The sequence below is a fragment of the Cydia strobilella genome, chromosome 2 (assembly GCF_947568885.1).
Source record: "Cydia strobilella chromosome 2, ilCydStro3.1, whole genome shotgun sequence".
Taxonomy (NCBI): Eukaryota; Metazoa; Arthropoda; class Insecta; order Lepidoptera; family Tortricidae; genus Cydia; species Cydia strobilella.
The window spans coordinates 25,309,854-25,334,331 of record NC_086042.1 but is presented as its reverse complement, the minus strand read 5'-3'; the positions used below and the strand labels follow the sequence as shown (position 1 = coordinate 25,334,331).

The 24,478-nt window shown below is 36.9% G+C and overlaps 2 protein-coding genes across 4 annotated transcripts in view; both read left to right on the top strand.

The window, feature by feature from the left end:
• LOC134754451 (pikachurin) overlaps window positions 1-19,546 on the top strand; it is a 173,940-nt gene extending 154,394 nt beyond the window's left edge. Inside the window, exons 10-20 of the mRNA XM_063690786.1 lie at window positions 1,997-2,265; window positions 4,686-4,763; window positions 13,530-13,675; window positions 14,669-14,785; window positions 15,229-15,355; window positions 15,893-15,984; window positions 16,440-16,805; window positions 17,088-17,228; window positions 17,529-17,615; window positions 17,784-17,887; window positions 18,023-19,546. Of these exons, the coding sequence (XP_063546856.1) occupies window positions 1,997-2,265; window positions 4,686-4,763; window positions 13,530-13,675; window positions 14,669-14,785; window positions 15,229-15,355; window positions 15,893-15,984; window positions 16,440-16,805; window positions 17,088-17,228; window positions 17,529-17,615; window positions 17,784-17,887; window positions 18,023-18,183 (1,688 nt within the window). The 3' untranslated portion in view covers window positions 18,184-19,546. The remainder of the gene's footprint in view (window positions 1-1,996; window positions 2,266-4,685; window positions 4,764-13,529; window positions 13,676-14,668; window positions 14,786-15,228; window positions 15,356-15,892; window positions 15,985-16,439; window positions 16,806-17,087; window positions 17,229-17,528; window positions 17,616-17,783; window positions 17,888-18,022) is intronic.
• A 1,260-nt stretch (window positions 19,547-20,806) lies between these two features.
• The window catches only part of LOC134753900 (putative ferric-chelate reductase 1 homolog), a 30,971-nt gene continuing 27,299 nt past the window's right edge, over window positions 20,807-24,478 (top strand). Inside the window, exon 1 of one of the 3 annotated variants that reach the window (XM_063689880.1) lies at window positions 20,807-21,173. The gene's annotated coding sequence lies outside the window, so the exon portion shown is untranslated. Of the gene's footprint in view, window positions 21,178-24,478 lie in introns of all 3 variants that reach the window. The other 2 variants (XM_063689872.1, XM_063689867.1) reach the window with 2 other exon arrangements.

Genomic DNA, 24,478 nt, shown 5'->3' with positions numbered 1-24,478 from the left:
AGTGTTACTTTGATCCCTCCTAGCAGGGAAGAAAAAGCCCTTTTTCGAATTGGTGCTATGAAAACAATATTTATAAATATGCCATGCCTGTCTAGTGTCTACACTGTATCGCTTGACCGTATTTAACAGCCTAATTTCGAAATCATGTGACCATATATTTGACCAATTTTAATAACAAAACTTTGTGAGACACAGACCCGTCCGTTAACCAATTAACCCTTTTATTTGAATAAAATTGGTATATTAATAACGGGTCACTCACGTATTTTAAGTCGAAAAACGCTCGTCATGTTTCACTCCGTACCGCGACTACGCGCGTGCGAGCGTTTTTCGACTTAAAATACGTGAGTGACCCGTTATTAACATGTTTAATATACCAATTTTATTCAAATTAAAGGGTTAATTGGTTAACGGACTATTGATTAAAAGTTCATAGAACCATTTGAGTGTTTTATTATTCTTAAGAAAACTTTGTCTAAATGGCTCCGATTGCTTCTTAGAGCTTAAACCGATCGCATTAGAGTCGGGAGCTTTAAAAGATTGTAATCGAGCAGAAGGAGCTTTTCAGTTTGACAGATCTAAGCAAGCTTCAAAAGGAGCTTTCAAGCTTCAGAGTTGTTAAGATTCACCGGTTTTTAAAAATGATCGGAGGAAAAAATAAATGATGCTATTTAGCTATACTTTTTAGAAATGATAAGGCAGATAGATGTATCTTCTAAATACTAATTTCAATTTAAAACGATTCATTTATTAGTATTAATATCTTACTTTTATAATATTCTCCAGAGAGCATTTAATTTTATAACCTTTAAATATATTTTTTATTCGATATAGTACTCAAAGATAAGAAATGTAATGAAACATTATTTTTTAATAGAAAGGGGGTGTAATTCTGAGAAATTTGTTATATGGGGTAAAATGCATTATTAGCATTATAGATTAAAATTAAGAGCTAATGGAAAAGAACCTTTTAAATCCACATGTTTTGATAATAAATAAATTTTCGTCTAGTAGTCAAAGTCAAAAATCAAGGATATTTAATAAATGCCTCCAAGTATATGTTTATGAGAATTTTTATATGAAACATCTACCACTAGTCTGTAAAAGCAAAGAGAATATAGTGTATAGAGGGTTATTGTCATAGTAAATTTTGTAGTCACAGTAGATTCACTGCCATCTTTAGACACAGGACTAAAACTAAAAATAAACATGAATAAGAATATAAAAAATATAGGTATATATGGATAAATGATTTTTTTTTAGAACGCCATATGACTTTGGCGGCTTTGGCCCATGATCTTTCACTGATATACTGTGTTAAAATTAGGTCCATGCATGAATTTATTTTTATTTAGGGATTCATAATTCATATCGTTGGAACACCGAAAATGATAAAAATACTTTTGTAAACCTTAACATTATTTTATTAAAAAATATTTAAAATGTTGAAAATTTTTGAGCGGTTGAAACGCTCATAATTTTTGGCGCGAATTCGACAGAGCGTGATGACGTCACACGTTGGGCGGCCCAACTGACGTTTGCTACTAATGACACTAATCTGTCGAACGCGTGACGTCACGTGGCGTTTCGAGCGTTTCGCTCACTAGCTTTTCGCGGGCAAATTTTTGTACTTTTTATTTATAATTTTAAGTAATTAAATGGAAATTTAAAAACGGAAATGCATTTGTAACATGATGTAACGGTAACAAACATCCGAATAAAACATATTTCGTTCAAATATAAACTTCATGCATGAGGCTAATTGTTAAATATCACACGATATCGCCATCCACACGAGTATATGCCAAAGGTATGGCGCCATCTATTCGAGCATAATTTTTTCTTGATTTTCCGACGTACTTTTATTGTCTTAGACTATATTACTTATCTTATACGGAGTATATCTCTTTGGTAAAAGTAATCCTTTGTCCCGAGAAGATCCAGTGTAAGAAGCTCGTCAAGAATGTTAACATTAACTAATCTCGTTTGTTGCCAGCTGAATGCGCGCCAACCCTCGCCCCGTGGTCTCCAGAAACCACCAGCGAGACCAACCATGTCATCTACGACATCAACGACATAGTCCACTTCGAGGACAACGACCTCGTGATGCGAGACTCGAAGAAGGACCACAATCTACTCGACAACTCTTTGGACTTGGAGCCGAAGAAGTGCGAGTGCCAGCACGGGGGCGGGTGTGTGGGGGGCGTGTGTCTGTGCCCGCTGGGGTACGCGGGGGCGCGGTGCGAGATCACGCTTGACTTGAAGGTGAGACCAATTATTCATATTTTCTCCCAAGAGTTCTGGGACATAATTAGATGTGAGATAAATTTCCACAGCAAAACTTTTAGTCTTTTGATATAACTGGTAGGTTGGTAGCGCCGTAGATAGAAATTGTTTAGAAAAGAATACATTAGAAAAGAGACTAACTACGTGAAGTAGGTAACTACTTTCAATCGTAAAATTAGCTAAATGCCTCATCATCAAGGTTATTATAAAACATATCACTTCTTAAATTTGAATTTCGCTCAGCTTTGCTCTCGGATATAACATGTATACAAAGTATATTTGCTGATCTGTCTTATAAACAGCAATGTCCTAAAGAGTACAAGGCAGCAAATATTTCCAAAACAGACTCCAAGAGATTTATGGTCCGCTCTTGTATTTCATCAGCTTATTAAAAACAAACGCCCTGTTATAAATGTGGCACATTTATAATGTAATGCATCGCAGAGCTGGCGGCGAACTTTTACTGTAACAATATTGAGGCCAATTCTGATTTGATATGGTTTTATCTTATTTTGATACGACCGTTAGTTAATAACCAATCAGCGTGATCCGTTAGCGCTGAATGGCGCTGATAAAATGCAATCAGAGGGTCTAATCAATGTGACAATAGGCCAATCGAATCGAAACTTAAATAATGTATGGAAATATTCGGGTGACTTTTCGTACGTCTGTCATCCCGATACCTTTTTTCTTTTCTTTTGGCATTTGTCAATAGGGAATATTACGCGAAACTGCGTAGGGGCGCCACTACCACAATCTGAGGGTCTATGGCGGAACAAAAAAATCGAAATTTCGTAATCTAACATCTCTGTCACTCTTCCATATTCGAGCGATAAACAGGCAGATAGCGCGGATTCGCGTTTCCCGGTAGGTCCTCTGTAAAGAATAGAATAAAACAAACCGCCTCAATCAATTATCTCTGAAAACTTGTCAAAAAACTGTTAAAGGCACAGTATGTATAAGTTACTCTATGGTTTACTAAAGGGGCTAGTGCTGCAATCTGGTGGCAGAACATTGCAGTAATAAAACCCCCTATTAACGATTGTCATTTTCGAATTTAAACTGTCGTGAGTCACTAACATTAAGCAAATTTTGCGGTTAACACACTTACTATTGTGCGGATGATACGATTCGTGGACGTATCAAAGTATGATGAAAACTACATCAAATTGTTAAAGGGAATTGGCCCCTGGTTACATAACATTGTTTGATGTGCTAAGCAAATTCTGACGTTGCGAAGTTTAATTTTCTATACTTAGCAGGTATTCCACTCTGGAAGTTTGAAACCTACACTTTCCGGAAATTAAATGTGTGTCTTGAGAATTTATAAAGGAGGAATTCGTGTTTCAAAATCACATTATTAATAAAGCTTCCTGACACGGAGTCTTAGTTTTATCTCTATTTATCAACATTCATGGACACCCTGCTGGATCACGTGACTTAATGATGTTTTTTGACAGTTAATGGCAAAATTGAAAACCCTGTAATTTCTAAGAGGTGGAATGTATCCTTTAATTTCATTACATGGGACCAAAAATTTAGGAAAATTAGGAAAAAAAAACATTTGAGATTAAAAATTCAGCCAGTAGAGTAAATGGTGGGGTGGGGTACTTGCTGTGGGGTTGTTTTTTGGACTAAAGACACTTAAGTAGATGTGTGTTATTATTCAAAAAAACCGGAAAAGTGCGAGTCGGACTCGCCCAATGAGCGCGAGCGAAATAGCGGCAACAGAAATCATCTGTGAAAATTTCAACTGTCTAGCTATCACGGTTCATGAGATACAGCCTGGTGATAGACAGACGGACAGCGGAGTCTTAGTAATAGGGCCCCTCTTTACCCTTTGGGTACGGAACCCTAAAAACTGTGAAACTGCGAAGGTATGTCTTCGTTAGCGAGCAAATTAAAAACAGTCCCCCGCCGTTATTAATGCCGCTAATTTGTAATGCACCGCAAGGGTCTGCGAAGTTTGACGCGAAAATATTAAACTGATCTATGTGTGGGTACGTACGAATTATCAAACTTGTCGTAGTGTGAGTGGGTACTTTCTAATTTGAATTTTATTTTATAAGGATTAGGAATATTTTATTATTCCGTTATTGGGCCGAGTCTTATTAATTTACCATTGAGTTAAATTCCATACCTTTCATATCTCAACTCAACCTACTATTACGGTTCGAACCTTGTTCGAACGGGCTCTTCATCTCCTAGTTAGATATTCATCTGCACCCTTTGTAATGCCCGCAGCACATACACCACCACAGCGGCAGCACACACTCTCGTCCAAACCCAGTTTTCTTGATCAAATTATTTCTTCGGTTACAGATAGTGTGACTAACTAAACCCGTATTATTTATGGTTATTAGTAGGTTAAGTAAAATAAAATAAATCATTGTTTGCAGGTGCCACGTTTCAACGGATCGTCGTACCTACGGCTGCCGGGACTTGGCAACTCTGCTCAGTCGTGGCTCGACATACAGGTATAATATCATACAATACAACATATTTATTAAAAGCAATTACTACCGACCTATTTTGACCTTACATAAATGTGTGTTTTTAACCTTTTCGCCGCCATTGACTTGATATAAAGTCAGTACATTTCGTACCCCACACGCCACGACTTGACACGTTATACGGGTTGTTTACTTGCAATTTGTGGCTTGGCGTTGACGACACTTATTAGGTACTACGGAAGAATCAGATAACACTGGTGAAGTGTTAGTATGGATACGGATTACTACGGTCGAATATTTAACGGCTTGCGTAATTTTTTTAACTAAGCTAATACTATACTATATAACGCTTACTTATATAAAAATATTGTTACTCAGTGTTATGTCACTCCAAAACTGTATGTATAAAATAAATCATAGGCCGACTTATTAGGTCAACAGTTTTCTCGCAATAATTCTCACACATTCTTACTTAACCCACCAGGCTGACATTTCAAAAATGACAATCGAATGTCAGTCTTACTTATCGAAAATAGAACACATGTTTGAAGTGCCGTATGTGGGAAATATATATCCCTTAGCCTGGTAAAGGGTTAAAAGGGATGATATTCCTGATCAAATCCTTTGACATCCTGGGTATTATTGTTAGCGTCTATGTATTAAAAAAAAACAAATATTAAAATATACCATTCCTTTAATAGTGGATTTACAACGTATATATGTATAGATTCTTTAATTTGCCTAGGACACACGCGATCTGTATGAGGATTACATTGCAAGAGAGTGATGATCTCGCAGGGCTAGCATCGCGCTTTCTGGTTGGACGCCGATCCCGCCGTCTATGTTGGCATCTTGGAGTTGCAGGGCTGCGTTTCCACATATCATTAGTTGTGACAAAGCTAGCGGTGTTGCCACAGCGCTAACAATTATAATACAAAGTCACAAGATATGTAGAGTTGCTTAAGGCAAAAAATCAAGCTGAATTTCGTTTTCACACGAACTTTAACACGAAATAAGCACGGCTACCATCAGTTGACATTTGACATTTACACTAGCGATTACGTAAACTCGATCGCACCAAGGTGCAAGCAAGGTGCAGCAAGATGGACTGATGGATGATGGATGGATAGGATGGAGCGTAAACGTCAAGTGTCAACTCATGGTAGCCGCACAGCTAAGAAATGTAAAATAAGAAGGAAAGTCAATAGAGCCGAATGCAGACAAGCACAAAGGTCAACATTAATTTGCCCGCTGAAGGCATCTGTTCATTAGCGGGACTTTCCTTTGCCTCCTTACTTTGAAAAAAAAAAGTTTGAAAGAATACCTAGGGTTGTCGACCGTTGTAAAATAAATTTTCTTGGTTTCACGATCATACAGGGTGCTTAAAGTCTTTTATTAAGAAGGTACGATATATAGTGGAACTTACTACATACGGCATGATCAGCTAACCTCAGTACTTTTGGTACCGAGACTGAGTGAAATAGAACGCGTTCGTATTTTCGCGTTTCCGTGAAAATACGATGGAAAATAATTACGCACTACATCTGTACTATATCTGTTAGATAGAAACGTGGCCTTAATAAAGACTAAGTATATAATCGTAAACTATATTACAGTAGATGTATTTGATATAAATCTGTTAAAGAGATATATAATGTCTGAACTAATCTACTGTGTACTTGTACATAAAAACGGACTGACAACATTAACAATTATATCTCAATAATGTATTATTTATCATCTTATACCAGAAAATGTGCTTAGAAAGGAGCAAAAAAGGAAAGCATAATAAATATTTATCAAGAACCTTCTAAGTCATAAATAAACAATGTAGGTAATGTATAAGTAGTAGCTACGATTTATGTTGAAGCTTGTTGCTTCATCTTTTTTAAACAATTACTTGATAAGTTTGGCCTTTTCCAGAATTCATAAAATTCGTTATCCGGTGTTTAATGAATGCTTTTATTCCCTACGTTTCATTTTTCGATTTACGTTTTATCATGAGATGAGTTGCCAGTGTATTTTTTACAAATATGTATAGTAAACTGGCTTTTGCCCGCGACTTCGTCTGCGTTGAATTAGTTCCAGCAGTTAGAGTAAATATAGCGCCTGGTTAAAATATAATAGCAATAATTTTGAGCATAATATAATTTTGAGCACTGTCCGTCACCAGGCTGTATCTCATGAACCGTGATAGTAGTAAATTTTCACAGGTGATGTATTTCTGTTGCCGCTATAACAACAAATACGAAAAACAAAATAAAATAATTATTTAAGTGCCCTTCGTGCGCGAGTCCGACTCGCACTTGGCCGGTTTTTTAATCAATTTAACGCTCCTGAAAATGACAACCCTAATCATTTACCGGTATTAAAGTTCTGAAAAATCTCCAATGGAAATTCTTATCGTCGAGGTTCCTATTCCTAATGGTGTATTCGAGTCTTCCACCCACTTAGAAAAATGAGTGAAGTCGTGAAAAGATAGTTCAGCAGCCTCTATTTGTTTTACAAGGGGGCAAAGTTGTTGTTTAACCTCTCGTGCTAATGATACCCGAGCAAGCGAAAGATTCCAAAATTGAACCACGAGCATAGCGAGAGGTTCGAAAAGTGGAATCTTGAGCGTTGCGAAGGTTTCAAGGCGCGAGGGTTAAACAAATTTTGCCACCGAGTGAAACCCAAAATTTTTCACCACCCCAACGCAAGGAAAATACTAAATGTAAAATATCAAACAAAATCAAAGCAAATCGATTCAAAATTAATGTTATTAAATATTTATCATTCAGAATCATCATTTAAAAGTCAGTTATACATACCAGCAAACATAAGAAACTCAAAATTTGCATTTGATACTTTTTGCCTCACATGTGAATAAAATGCAACTTTCTTATCAGTTTTTGAACAATCAAGAGAGCCTTTACCAGCTGGTGAAAAAAATATACCTTACATATTTTACAATAGATTATACAGTGCGGAAAAAAATTATGGGGACTGTATGGAAAGTGCCTTAAAACCTTAAGTTACCTCATTTTATTTAAATGAAACATCCCTTTATTTTTAAAAAGAAACAAAACTGCTTTCAAAGATTTATTTTATTGGCTTGCCTCGCCCGGGAATCGACCCGACTTAAAATTCTAAAAAATAAACACTGTTTTATTCTACTATTTGATACGGTTAATAACAGTTGAATTATGAAATTATGAATTATAAATAAAAAATCTTTGAATGCAGTTTTGTTTCTGTTTAAAAATAAAAGAATGTTTCCTTTAAGTAAAATGAGCTAACTTAAAGTTTTAAGGCACTTACCCTCCAGGGCCTATAATTTTTTTCCACCCTGTATAACTTGTCAGTTGTTTTTTGGAAAATTTCAAACGATTTCAGCATTGACTTATAAGTAAACTAGTAATAAAATTATGTTATAAATATAAACATTCAATATATCTTTATTTTTACCTACTTATTTCAGTTTCAAGTACGCGAAGTCGCGGGCAAAAGTCAGTTAATTATTACTTACAGTTTATTTCCGAGGTATTGCGAAAATGGTAAAGAGGAGGAAAATATAAAACTGTTTTAGTTAAGAGGCCGGTGTCGATTTTAGTCGCAAAAATATAAAATTGATAGATTTAGTCCGTGACATTTTTCACCTATTGTTACCTAATTGAAATAACAAGTACTGGTTTCTATTAGCACGTCTTCTTATCTTACCTTTTATCAGATAATTTTTTTGAAAACAGACTCACTAAATTAGTAATGGTTGCTTTTCTGATGGACGTTTAGATAAACGCGCGTAAAGCAGTGATTTTGTCGCTCTTATTTGTAAATTTAGTAAAGGTTGGACTGCTAAACATGGTAATTTTGTATTACACATATCCTGTACTTGACGTTTATTAGACTACATTTTTATTATTATGACTTAGAAGTAGTGTAAATGAAAGTTAGACGAAATCAATTTTCTTCAGAAATTACTTCAAAACAAGTGACAATTTCTCTAAAAATCGACTTAATTTCAACGTAATTTTGATACTTAAACAATCTACAACATTTGCTGAAACTATTCTTATACATCAATTTGTATAATTTACCACCATGATTTTTTTATGAATTTTTAAAAACTGCCCCTTCTCTTCATGCATTACCGGTGACGCACGCTCGCGACCTCATTATTAATATTAAAAGGCAAGATGAGAAGACGTGCTAATAGAAATCAATACTTGTTATTTAGATATTACGTAACAAAACGTGTATAATTTCAACGACTAAATCTGTCAATTTTACATTTTTGCTCCAAAATCGACTACGGCCTCTTAGCCATTTCAAATATTAATTCATAATTTCATAAAGCTATATTTTCATTTAATTATCCCTTTCAAAATACTCACTCCTAAATTAAAGCTTCTCATACGCGCACTTTATCAAGTCAGACCCGAAGAACACATTTAATTTTAACTTCTAACGCTCTGTAAATAAAATTGAAGTTTAAGTGAGCACGAAGTTTACTGAATCTAAGATAACTCGCTAGTGTAAAATTAGTTTTCATATCCTTAACGTAGAGTTCAAAACAGTTTGGCTTTAGGAAATCTTGTGTGGGATCGTAGGAAAGCTAGATTTAATTAGTCTGAGTCGTTTATTTGAGATACTTAAAAACTAGAACTAAGATAAATAATATATTGGTATTTACATTTAGTTAAATGTAATCAAATATTATGTACCTAATCTTGACGTGTAAACAATTACCTTTATCAATAAATTATGAATTATGAATTATGAATTATTCAATAAGCTACTGCCTGGGTACATAATTATCTGTGTCTGCTTGTAGTATGGCTACACTTACTTTACGTTTATATATTTTGCAAGCTACTTTGCTAGATATATTTTTTATAAAGGGCGTGTTTACGTAGATAATTCTACGTGGGTTACTGAGGGACAGTGGCGTATTATTACTCACACTCTTTTTTTATAATCCCAATTGCATGATTTACTAAATGAATATAAAGGTTTCGCATAAATCGCTTAAGCAAAGCTGGAATCTTTCATTTATGTCTTGAGTAGTAAGGAACGTTACTATATTCATATAGCTATACGTATATTTTGTTAAAATGTATAAAACGGAATTTGCAAACTATTATTGATTGTTGGATAAACTAGCAAACTTGCCAGTTTCGAATGGCTCAATCAGCCCTTCGGCGCCCATTCAGTGGCAATTCTGAAACCCAAAACAAATTCCGAAATGGAGTACTACCCCTCGCCTGCGACTACGCGTACTAATACGTTAAAAATGTTTAACCCTATTTTCTCACTCAATTAGGGGTTCAATTTGAAAGTTTCCTTTGTCGATCAGGTTTGTTTTGAGGATCAAATGTCTGTATGGGACCCATTGTCTTAAAGCAATACAAAAGTCATAAATGATGTACATGTAACGTCGCTATTGCTTGGAAGCGTTTCGATGTATGGAAAACAAGGAAATTGCGATTTTGTCGGTGAAATATTGCGTTTATGTATATTGTTGCTGTACAATATTTTTAGGGTTCCGTACCCAAAGGGTAAAAACGGGAGCCTATTACTAAGACTCCGCTGTCCGTCTGTCCGTCTGTCCGTCAGTCTGTCGGTCACCAGGCTGTATCTCATGAACCGTGATAGCTAGACAGTAGAAATTTCCACAGATATGTACTTTTGTTGCCGCTATAACAACAAATACTAAAAAGTACGGAACCCTCGGTGCGCGAGTCCGCCTCGCACTTGGCCGGTTTTTTAAATAAAATGTAAGCAATGGTACCATTTTTTTCCTATTTGGAAGTTAAAAAAATGAAACCGAGGTCTTGTCTTTTTTTTATTATTCCCATATATTTTTTAAGTTTCCATTTTATTGTGATAAATTGCTCATTTTCTATCTATTTAATAAGATTTAGTTAGTTATAAAATCAGAAATGATGATATCCGCAGTAGAACTAGGGTCACCGACATATCTCGCAGAATTGCAAACCTTAAGTGGCAGTGGGCGTGGCACATTGCTCGCAGAACTGATGGCCGGTGGGGCCGGAAGGTTCTGGAGTGGCGTCTGCGTACCGGAAGACGAACTGCCGGTAGGCCTCCAACGAGGTGGAGCGACGACCTGGTGAAGGTCGCGGGAATTCGGTGGATGCGAGCGGCACAGGATCGGTCGGAGTGGCGAGCCTTGGGGGAGGCCTATGTCCAGCAGTGGACGTCTATCGGCTGTCATGATGATGATGATGATGAGTTATAAAATTAACCATGTGTCAACAACCCTATTATACGGTTAGCTCACGTATTTTTAGTCACAGTAATAGCAATACCAGTATGGTCGCATTCAGCACGGCTCAAACGAAGATAAGAAAGGACACGATAAACCTAAAAAACTCGATTTATATATTATTATTAAATACGTATAATGGGATTGTTTTACATCTCTATTTAGATCTACGTAGAATTAACAACTTTGGTAATTTTCGTTTTGAATTTTCACCCATTTTCGGTTTGTTCATAAATACCTAGTGCAGTTTGAAGTTGGAGTTGTAAAAGTTTGCTACGTAAAATATACCTATAGTTTCCTTTAAAACTGAACTGAACCGGAGGATAGTTTATTGATCCTCTTGAAAGTTGTCTGCGCTTTGCTGTTATAAGAAGTTTGAGTTTTGTAACAAAATCTAGATGGAAGATTTTTTTGTTGTTAATGTTCCTAGTTGGAAGAAATTGAAATTTTTATCTTTTTTCAATCGGGGCAATATTCTATTTTTACACGACTGCCCAAAAAAAGGAGTGTGTTGTTTTAGATAAAACTGTAATACTATGTACGCATGGCAACTTTATGTTTATACGTGATACTTAAGTTATGTATAAATACCTCTACTTCTTTAACCCTTGAATGCATAGTGATGTATGTATGTACACAACAAAAAACATATAATTTTATGCATAATTAGGTAAAATCTATTTGGTCCTGTATAATTATTTTGATTGTAAATTAATACGCTTTCCGTTGTTTTATTCAAATTTGCGCAGTATTTAAGTTTAAAAAAATTACATTTCTTTTAACACGAAATGGCGGAAAATTGGGAAAATTTAATGATTTTTAATATGTAATTTAGGCGGTTTTTTCGGGGTTTGTAATTATTTATATTTAAAATCTTTATTATAGGTATATTACAAATAGTATAAATTTCTAATGGTAGTAAGATTTTTGATATATCTTTTACCAATAATTGTATAAATTTACATAAATTATTATTTACCCTATGTAACTTCTAATACTGGTTAAGCAGTGAAAATCGATGTTTTAATTTTTATTTTTATTTTTCCTAGAATCAGTAAACAATTATGTAAGACATATATTAATTCCAGGCAAAAAGAAAAAATCATGCATTTAAGGGTTAAAAACTGAGTAAAATTAGATAAGTATATATATGTATAAATAAATGATTTACAAAATTCTAAAATGACTGAACTACGATCGCGGTTTTATTGCCTGTGGGTACTGGGTACCGCCGACCACAGTGGGATTCAATTCATTCAATAGGACCTAAAAATGACAATCATGCGAATGTGATGTGTCGTAGTCGGGCCAGGATCCATAACTGGGGGCAAACTGTTCTGAAATGTTTTTGGTGGGATATTTTATACGAACCCAATGAAATCCTTGCGAAGACTATGGACACTGCTACAGTTATTGGCCACTATAGTAATGGGCCACTCCTAACAAATCAGAAAGAAACAAGCCAATAGAAGTCTTATTGTTAAGAGTGGCCATTTAGCATGTAGTGGACAATAACTATAGCAGTCACCCTACCCTGACCCACAAAATAAATCAAATAGAGTAAAATAAGAAATCTTGACTATGTATGAAAATGAGGGGTGCATCGCACAGTCAAGCGATAAATTTCTCACACGCCATCCATAATTTACGCGGAATTAGCAATATCAGCATCCATTTTAATTTGTGCTACAGATCTAACAGATATTTATGAGCTGATGCCTAAATCAATGAGGATTGCGAGGAATAGGTATTATAGGATTTACGAGGTTCGTTTATCCTGGTTTGATTTAAGTCGACTAATTAGCCAATTAAAGAATGTCTTTATCGTGTTTATTTTACTAGTAGCTTGTGCCCGCGACTTTGTCTGCGTGGTATGGTGATGATTATTGATAAAAACTGTCCTATGTCATGTCCTTCCCCGGGCCTCAAATTATCTCCATACCAAATTTCATCTAAATCGGTTTAGCGGTTTTATTTATTTATTTATTTAAGCTTTATTGCACAATACATGAAGGTACAAAAGGCGGACTTAATGCCTTAAGGCATTCTCTACCAGTCAACCAATGGTTTTATGACTGAAGAGGTAACAGACGGATTATATTAGTAGGGATTGACATAAAAAGGCATTGACGGCCAAGTACGAGTGGGACTCGCGCACGAAGGGTTCCATACCATTACGCAAAAAACGGCAAAAAAATCACGATTCTTGTATGTTTTTAGTATTTGTTGTTATAGCGGCAACAGAAATACATCATGTGTGAAAATTTCAACTGTCTAGCTATCACGGTTCATGAGATACAGCCTGGTGACAGACGGACAGACGGGCGGACAGCGGAGTCTTAGTAATATGGTCCCGTTTTTACCCTTTGGTGTTACAAAAATAACATTTTTGTCAGATAACGAAATATGCAAACCATTTTTTCAAATAGAACCATTTTTTTCCGGTTATAGAGTAGGTTTGATACCATGTAGAGGTTTGATGACACTTTCCAGTGTATCTCTGAAACAAAAGCTGTATATTTCAGATAACTCTAAAGCCGTCGAGTGGTGACGGGCTGGTGCTCTACAACTCGGAGCACGCCAGCGGAGATGGCGACTTCTTCTCCTTGCATCTGCGGGACTATTTCGTGGAGTTTGCGTTCGATCTCGGCTCTGGCATCGCGCTTGTAAGGTAACGATGATCATAAACTGTATAGTTATAACTCTAAAGCCGTCGAGTGGTGACGGGCTGGTGCTCTACAACTCGGAGCACGCCAGCGGAGATGGTGACTTCTTCTTGCATCTGCGGGACTATTTCGTGGAGTTCACGTTCGATCTCGGCTCTGGCATCGAGCTTGTAAGGTAAGGATGATCATAAACTGTATAGTTATAACTCTAAAGCCGTCGAGTGGTGACGGGCTGGTGCTCTACAACTCGGAGCACGCCAGCGAGGATGGCGACTTCTTCTCCTTGCATCTGCGGGACTATTTCGTAGAGTTCGCGTTCGATCTCGGCTCTGGCATCGCACTTGTAAGGTAAGGAATCCTATATATGAGGCAATGAGCTATAACCTCAAATCCACTGCTAAAAAATCAGTGGTCTACATAGTTTCATGCAATATGCACTCACTTTCATACAATGAATGAATATGATTTCTTTGCATCTGGAGGACTAGAGGCCAGTCCAAACTAACATTGTGACAGCAAAATTATATCTAAATGATGTCAGTCGCCCGTAGGTCTCGCTCGCGCTAATTCATGTATGTACATGGAAAAGAGCGAAATGCACGCGCGACTGACACCATTTAGATGTATAATTTTGATGTCACAATGTAAGTTTGAATTGGTCTCATATTTCATTTCATAGAATTCACATTCGACCTTGGCTCTGGCATTGCTGTAAGGAAACGGAAAATTCATCATCGACAGTCTATGTGGTTACAACTGCTAGGCACAGACCTCTTCTCGTGAAGTAGATTTTTCAGTCCTATAATCCTGTACAGCACGGCCCAAACTGGCGGTCTGACTACTACTGAAGCTAAGGTAATAAATCGTTGAACCCGCAATTACATAGGTAGGAAAAGTAATCTAACTGGATGCGCAGCAATACTTCAAAAAGTAAAGCTATATTGTTGTATTAGTGTATAAGTATACAATTTTTTGATGGGTATTTATTAATGTTTCAGGTCCGCCTACCCCTTAGCACCAAACAATTGGCACCGTGTATCGGTGAGCCGCTCTGGACGCCGCGCGTCTTTACGCGTCCGAGCTACTTCACCTCGCGACGTCACTGATGCCACCAGGTACCGTACCACTTCATACGTATTTTAATTTTCTCCTGTTGTGTGCAAATCACAAGAACAAGTGTTGGTCGCAAATGCCTGACGCGCTTGCTGCTGCGTCGTTTTTGGCGCCTTCGCTTTCGCTTCACACCAGCCTGGGCTGTATAGTTTTCGTACTTGTACAGCCAATTGTAAAAATATAGGTGCATATAACTTACTCAAAAATATGTCCCATAGTTCTTAATTCGCTGACATAAGAGCTATGGGACATATTTTTGAGTTTGATGTGTGCACCCATATTTTTACACTTGACTGTACGTCTCAATAATAACGGGGACTAGTCACTACGTTTAGAAACGCTAAAATCTCCTAGTGTCTCTTCTATCTGAAATGACCTCGGTGCGTTGAAGGTTTAAGCCGACTGGCTCACTAGTTTTCTAACCAGTTTCCTATGCTTGTTCCAGATCTGTGACGTCTCATGGCGCAGCGCGGCGTCTCTCGCTAAGACAGCCAATGCTGTTAGGAGGAGCTCCGCACCCGCTGCCCCCGCGGCTCGCGCTCCACGCCAGCTTCAGTGGCTGCGTGGGCCAGGTTTGTCATTCATACTCCCCCGACCATTCGTTAACTCTTGTGACAGTTATGACCCACGGCGCCTCTCGCTTCGATTCGACAGCCGGTGCTGCTGCTTCCGTGGCTGAATCGGCATCGGCCAAGACAGACATTCGTTCACTCGTTCATTAATTCAATCAATCACTGCTGAGGCTAGTCCGGTTAGCCAATCATTCACTCCCTCGTTCATTCATTCAATCACTGCAGAGACATTCGATTGCTCATTACTTAATTCATTCATAAAAAGAACGCCTATAATTCAAATATTTTATTAGTAGAAATTTATTTTTATAATGCCCTATCCTTTTTATTCCTACGTTGGTTCGAAAATTGAGTCTTAAATGAAAAACACAATACTGTTTACCACATTTAACTATTAGAATTAGAATTTGTAAACTACTTGTAAACACTGAAACTAACAAATAACAAATGTTCTTCCAATTTCCACGCCACTCAACCATTCGCCACGTGAATGTTAATTTTCCCATTCGCTCACGTAAAGGAACGTTATTTTGACAGCTGGTAATAAACGACGAGGAGCTGTCGGTGGTGGCGTCGGCGCTGGGCGGCGTCAACGTCGACAACTGCGACGACAGCAACGCGACATGCGCGTGAGTGCAACTTATTTATATGAGTACGTAGTTATAACCACTGAAATGATACGTAACGTTAGGCAGGACTTGGGAAAATTCAGATTTTTGTAATCAGCATGTCATAAAAAATCCAAAAATACCTACTTTATTATGCAAAACCTTACTTCAAATTGCACCTATTTCGCCGGTCTAGGGCGGACACTAGACAAGTATGAAGACAAGAACGCTTTGAAATTCTGTAAATTTTTCGACTAAGTAGTACCTATGTTACGCCTTAGAAAAGTATGCAGCAAAATCGACAGTCGGCATCTACCTCAAAGACTCAGTTGAAACATTGAAAGTATGCTTTAGTCGTTGTAATTCATAAGTTCAAACGCTTTTGTTAAGGTCACATGTTGCTGCAATTCCTTAATAAACCGTACAGTCGTACATGTTTGACATGAATTAACGCATTTCGCTTTTTTTTTTTTCAGAGAAAAACTTTGCAAAGAGACGATAACACACGTACCCTATCCGACAAACGTCTCAGAAAACGAGATTCACCATTCAATAGTATCTAAGAAAGGCCCCAAAGCAAAGTTCTACAAAATCAATCCCAAAAAACATATACCACATCTACATAAAGACATGAAAAAGAAGAAATACATCAAGAAACACGATTATTTGAGGGAAAGGAATAACGATGTGGTCACTGGGGAACCCGCGTATGACGGACAGACATACATGCAAGTAAAATACGTGGATGCAAATGAAATTAACTGGGGGGATACAAATACGTATCCCAGTTTCAGCGGGAAGGATAGCTTTATTCACATTGATGATGAAGAAACTATGAAGAGGTGAGTTCGATTTTCAAAAGCTACTGTGCATTCTGTAAGTGCCCGAATAGGTCACTGTGCTCACTTGTCTCTTTTTTTGCTTTAGGAAAAATTTAATGATACGAGTCTTATATTATAACGTTCATTCGCCGCAATTCTTTTTATGGGGAAAAATATTTTTTTTTAAATCTTCTTTTTAACTTTAGTTTACACTTTACCCAGACCTGCACAATGTCTTGTTTAGTTGTAGCAGAATGAACGTAAAGTATATGATTGTTTATAAAATCAGTATGGTGATTTCAGACTGCTGAGTTACACATTAGACATCAACATCCGGTTCCGGTCGGAGGCGCCGGACGGGCTGCTGGTGTGGTCGGGGCGCGCGCTGCGGCCGCCGGGCGACTTCCTGTCGCTCGCCATCGAGAACTCCGTGCTCGTGCTCAGGTCAGTAACGGGTACTATGTTAGCACCACCACCATCATTATTATTATCTACCACCGAACGGCGACAAAAGGACAAAAATCTTTCCCTAGACCTTTCACCAGAGACCTTTCGCGGAGCAATCGCCAGATCTGAACGCATCTTAACTGTTTTGGTGCGATCTCGGCCAGCTTGAATCAACTCGCCTAGTTGAGATCCTCTCCAGGTTAGTGTCAAAATTACTATTCGCTGACCGTTGATTGACACCATTTTACAAGATAGTCTTTTCTAATCAAAACATTCATCTTCTATTTTGTATTGCAGGTACGACCTGGGCAGCGGTGAGGTGGTCATCATCGCAAATCACACGAAGGTGGACGACGGGCTATGGCACCGCGCGCGAGCTACTAGGTACGAAGGATATTGTCACTATATTCGATGGAAAAAGGACCATATTTCCGAAAAAAAGATTAATTTTCGTACTCCATTAAAGAATTAGCATTCAATAAGTTGTCAAATAAGAACTCTCGTTATCTTTAAACTGTTGGCGAATCTGAAAATACCATTTATTATTTTCAGAAACAGACAAGCGGGTGTACTAGAAGTGGACGGTCTGGGCTCAGTCGGGAAAATATCTCCCGGCAAGCTCAAACAACTTAACACGGAGAACGGACTGTACATAGGTAAGATTTAAGTGTCCCGTATAAAGATCTCGTCTCCCATAGACTTGCAATCCTCATCTGAATAAGCCACAGTAACAAAAGAGTTAGAGTAAAAACTTGGCTTGTTTTTAAATTAATGCATTTTGTTTGATACAGGTGGTCTGCCGTCAATAGAAATGAATTCCATGGGTAAATACAAGAGCGGCCTCGTCGGCTGCGTGTCCCAAATATCACTGAGCGGCGATTTCGACATCCCGCTGTCACTGTCCAAGCTGCCCCACACAATTACCAACAACGTTGGCCGATGCGCGCCATAACATTCCCAATCGCCACCACAAACCATTCGTTCGTGAGCAGAGTGAGTGAATGGGTTATTTGATTCATCATTAACCCATTCGTTCACTTGGTAAAATTGAATGGGGTGAATAGATTTATTGTTGGAAGTGTATGTTCATGCAAATGTTAAATGGGTTTGTTTTAATGTAAAGTGAAATGGTTCGTGCAAAGAGTAAATAAATATGCATAAAAAATACAGTTTAGAATTCACGAGTTTAAGCACTAAATGAACTATTTCACTTCATGAATCATTAGGACATAGGTAATTTAATTTTTGCATACTTTTACCAGAATACCAAATTGTAATTAATTTCCAAACCGTTCAATGGATGACCAATTCACTTAAATAATAAACTCCGTACATATCAATGTAAAAATAAAATTTCGGAGGCAATAAGAACAATATCGAAACTTCAATTTTTATATTAATTGCCATTATCATAGTGAAATGTCAGTTTTGACATGAGTGGATATTTATGAATACTAAATAGTCAATTTAGAATAAGTAACTCAATACTGATGTACGGAATAATGTCCTTCCACGGTATACTTTTGAAATATAACTATGTTTTTTTTCCATTTTCTTCAATTATAATTTCCCTGTGAAAACGGGGTAACTTTTCAAAGTGCTTTACTATCTAGTAGATATTTAAAGAAAACTATTTGTAATGTTAACTAAATAAAATTCTAGTCGTACGAGTGGTTTGCACGCATAATTCATTTAATTCATTTTACACATTTTATAAAGTTCGGTTCTAGCCAATCACAAAGATTTGTTACGATGTGAGTGTATTTTATAAATAGATAAATAAGTATACATAGCGTTTGTATATCGGAAAATTTTCATATGGGCATGGTTTTAGAGGATTGTACTTACGTAGTTAAAGGAGCCATAGCATTTGAAAGACGTTACAGATTACAGAAGTAGGGAAACGTGCTTGAAATATTTGTCATATGCACCTACTACGAAAAATTTATTTGGTTCGTTTATTTGCCTCTCTATCACTCGAATATGTGTTATGATACAGAGGCAGATAACGAAATTTTTCGCGGTAGGCCCTCTGTTTACAAAAGTCGGATCAGCGCCACCTGGCGACCAAAAGTAACATTTCCCTGTTGTGTTTTTTCTATTGGAAAGTTAGGTTTGTTTCGCAGTACCACTTGTTTTGCTTACTTTGGCCCCTGTAGCACCGCTCTAGATCTAGTATAGAATAATATAAATGTAGTATAAATTTAAATGCGCTTTATAACATCAAAACCTTCGATTAAATATTATGTTTTGACGCGAGTAAACCATTATTCAGAAGAGCTTTAGTGAATAAATTCGAAGCATGACGATTATAAAAAAAACGGACAAGAGCGAGTCGGACTCGCCCACCGAATGTTCCGTACTTTTTAGTATTTGTTGTTACAGCGGCAACAGAAATACATCATCTGTGAAAATTTCAACTGTCTATATGTCACGGTTCATGAGATTACAGCCTGGTGACAGACAGACGGACAGAGGAGTCTTAGTAATAGGGTCCCGTTTTTACCCTTTGGGTACGGAACCCTAAAAACTAACGACGAATTAAAGATCTATACTTCCTATACACAATTTGGCTTATGTTATGTTATTCTATCCTTTAAGTTAGGTGAGATGAGGAAATAATGAAAAAGTACCTACATACGTACAACATGAACATGTTAGCTTGCGTCAAAACATATTAAAAGAGCGATCTATTTTTACCCTACGATACCCTTTGACGGGATTTTTCCACGAATAGGTTCAGTCAATTATATATTTCACAGGGTGTGAAAAATTATTTACAAATACATATCTTTAATTACGGTCTCTTTATAATTGTTTTGTATGACTTTTATATGTTTTTTTTGGTGTTTGACTGCACAATAATTTTATAGCATATCCTTGGTGTAAGAAAAACGTGAATGTATTTAGTTGTGTTAATGAAAACTGAATATTGTTTTTTTTTAACCATCGCCATCATGCATTGAGTGCCATGTATTTATTTCTAGCTAAAAAGAAGTAGTAGCTTTCTTGTACGACAAATTTTCCGAATTGTACCTAACAAAATAACGACTGCTTTTACCAACGTTTAGTACCTGTATGGACATGTATCGTTAATTTTAACTAAAACTATAAAGTAGTCCTACTTGTGACATATAGCTTGTTTAGCATTAGTTTTGTATGTGAGACCTGTCCGATGTATTATACGCCGTTATTTGTACAAAATTATATCAATAAAATATAATAAAAATGTGTTTGTAATTTTTTGTCTAGGGAGGCCATTAGAAACCCAGTCCCAGTCCAAAATATACAAAAAGCACCTCGGCACGGAATACCTACTACAAATTGTTTTAAATAAGTAGCTATATTCTGCACAATTAAAAATGTAGATGTTGAACCGATAATCCAAATAATTTACTGTAATATTATACGCACAAAACCTTGATAAAATATTTACACATCCACATTCCATTCATGTGTATCATTCGAAACAAAGCCTTCGTGTTTATTCGTTCACTCATTCGTCATTCACATGTCGCGCCGGTCAACAACGCAACAACGGCTGTCGCACACTATAATATTCCATTCACTCAGTTACGCTAACCCATTGGAGTAAGCCGGACGTTGGTTGAATCGAAATAAGTTATTCGATTCAAAGTTTATATTTAATAATACCAAAGTCGTGTTTAGATTTTAGTTATTATGAACTGAATAGGTTTTAAGTGAACTAATTTAGTATTTTCGAACTATTCTGCTTGGAATCTTATTGGTTGCAGATTTCTTACTGTATCCTAACAAAAAAAGTGCGGTGCGGTACCCAGTGTTCCGTGTGAAAATCTGTGGCATTTTTGTGATTTAAATAATTCATTTGGTCCACGAACAGTGTTTTGAAACTACCTGTTTAGTATTTGGTTGTTTACTACGCTTGAATACTAAGGACCAGCCTCGCCCGACCGGTTTTTCGTAAGTATCTTCTACAAACAGAAAGTAAAAGTTTGAAATGTTTTCAGCGCCTACGCTAAAATGAGTGAACGCATATTATAATAAAAAACAATTTCTTCACGTGCGTTAAATCTATTTAAGTGGGCAAATTAATACAATAAAATATTAAACCGTGGTAAATTACTAATTATCATTTTAAATTAGAATTAAGATTAAGTTAAAACAATCTTCATAAAAATGTAGTGCACAACGTTTGAATGAATGATAAATTGTGAGTGAATTATTTTGAAAGTGATCTTGAGGTCAATCACTACTATTTTTATTGGCGTTTCAAGGTTTTTAGCGTACCTACAACTCCTACAAGATAACCCAAAATACCTACCTGTATTGATTATAGACAAACACACTTTCAATTAGACGTTGTAGGCTATAGTTTATTTGTAATTGTATTCAGAGAAATGTATGTCATAATTTTCAGCAGTATTTCACTCATTCTATTTTTTATCAAGCAGATACGTCTGCAAACGATACTACCTACAAATATTTAAAATAACGAAAAATATAAAAATTCGCCGTCTTGCCCGAAGCCCTGAATTTATACTTTTAATTTTAAAAAATTGTAGTATGTCACTATTTAACCCGTTGAACGTCTTCAGCAGCGGAGTTGAAGCAGTCGCCGTGGTCGAAACCGGCCGGCAGAGTATACATATACTGATTGTAAGGTTATAAAACACTAGGTATAAAACCCCACAGTGTTGTTGTACTCGTAAAACCTTACAAAGGCGCTAGAGTGCGTGTTCGGATATTTTTGAACACCTCGGCCGCTCCGATATATCTGATGGCGACTGCACCAGCTCATTTCCACTTGGTTCACGCGATAAAGTCACATTTTATTTATCTAATGGTTAAATTAAAATTGCAAGGTAAGAATATAAGTTAAGCTTTAAGTCCAATCACGCAAAACTTAGGTACCTACCTAGTGTCATTATACTCAGTGTGGCTAGACTTTATAATCATGGCGATGGCAGCGTGCACAAGTGCTGGCCGCGTAGCCAAGATGCCAATCGCTTACGCTCCGTAGCGATCGAAACTCAACTGTCACTGTCGCACTAATATGGAAGAGTGATAGAGAGACACATAGCGTTTCGTTGTCGTAATTAGTGATAGCGATTATCACCTTGGCTAGGGCTAGGCCGGATTGGGCAAGCATTTCTTACCATAATTAAAGCCCCATTTAGACGGTTCAAGAACTTGCATCCATTATTCGATAGATTGCTAACTACAGAGTAGGTACTGTAAAGAGATACGCCTAGCAGGGAGGATGTGGAAGGAAATTAAAGATGGATTATCAGCACCAGTGTATTTTGTTATTTTTTTTTCACAATTTGAGCTGAGTACAATTCGACTACTTTCAATGACTGCCTCTTTTGGAATGGCGATCCGCACACCCGTTCCATTTGACAGGGAGATCGGATTCTAAATTCAAACGTGTGTCTGTTGCCAATCACTGATCAAAAACACACCTACCTACAATGAATTCAGTCGTACGACCAAATGCCGCAATGTAACGAAAATCGCATGCAAGTTCTTGAACTGTCTAATTGGTGCTTAAGACTTGAAGTTGAAACTATACTAATTGAAGAGTGTGTATGGACTCTAGACTTAAGTAGGTAGTAGTATGAGTACTAAGTGAATTTTAGGCAATCCATGCGTATGAATTGAGAAATATTTAGCCAATTTTACGAGACCGCCTCCCCATAAAGATAACCAATTAGGATGCATTTTGGATTCCTTATCTTAGTTTGCAAATGCCGACCGTCACAAAGACAATGGACGGAAATAATCTTTACCTGAGCTAACCTTTTTTGTCAACACCCACATTTTTAAGTACCATAATGCTATTGGTCATCACTTTTATGACATTACCTGACCGTCTATTTTTGCCCCTAAGGTGGGTGATTGTAGATATTTGAGAAATAATTCCAGAATGGTAGATACTTTTGAAGCGTTGTTTCATCCGCAACAATTGATGCTGACTGTATGTAATATCATTTATTACTTACCACTAGCTTTTGGTGTCGTACTCGTCCTCGTGACCAACCTTGGCTTCCCGAACCTGAAATGAAAGACATTATTTTGTCGTAAAATATGAACTATTGTTGATTCCCTGCTCCAATAGCCACGCAATAGGCTAGCGACAAAAACAAAACAGTAACGAGTCTAGCGACAAGAACCGAGCGTTCGTGCGATAAATGTTTGGTTAGAGTTGCACGAAGGCCGGGTCGGCCCAACTCTCAGCGTAGGGTTGGCGATTGATTCAAGTATGTATCGACTATGTCGATATAATATAATATAACTATCATAGCCGCGGTTATTGTAAAATTAACATATAACACATTGTTGTTTGCTCTATATATATAGAGCAAACAACATGTTTTATTATTTTATTTATTTATTCAGGTAAATACACATAATATACAACTTAATTACAAAAGTACCGTTAAACCAGTAAGGTTTCTCTCGGTACACCATCCGCAGTAGATATTATACAATAATAAAATATAACAACAACATAAGAAAGTTCATAACATGTCAATTTAAGTAATCTATTATTTAAATTACAACAATCCGACACCGTTGCACTGAGCGCATATAAAAAAAATTCCTTATCCTATTGTTCTGCGGGGGTATTACCTTTTTGTAGAAAGGGATGGATGCTTTCTTGCAATTTTTACGTCGATATTCGCAATTAAATAGGCTCGCGTGTTAAGTTTTCTCAGCTAAGAATTTCAACAATAAAGCTACAAAATGATAAGCTCACAAATGCTCATAAAAAGCTTGTGCAATCAAAAACACAAGCTTTTAGTATAGGTAATGATGCTGATAGGTAGGTAACTTAAGTGTATCATGTGTGTCGTTCCGTTTAAAATGGAACTCTAGGCAGCTGGCGTGTACAACGTTATTAACGATGTTTCAATAAAAATATAGGGCCACTATTCCACTAACCGGTTAAACCTGAAGTTACCAGTACAATTTGACACTGGGTTAACGGATTAACCCCGGGTTAGTGGGATGGTGCAAGTGGCACTTAGCGACCTAAAAAATACATTTCCACAGATCCTCGCAAATCATAAACGTTCCACGACTTTTTAACCAACCCAACGTTTGAGTGTCAACCCTAGTTGTAGGAGCGATTCGACATGTCAATGACACAGTTTTGGCGAACAATGCTGCAAGTGCAATGACAGCGTGCTGCGCATTCTTGTCCGTGCCACACAAATTACCTGCATATTATCTCGAGCCCAAATAACATTTTTTATAACGAG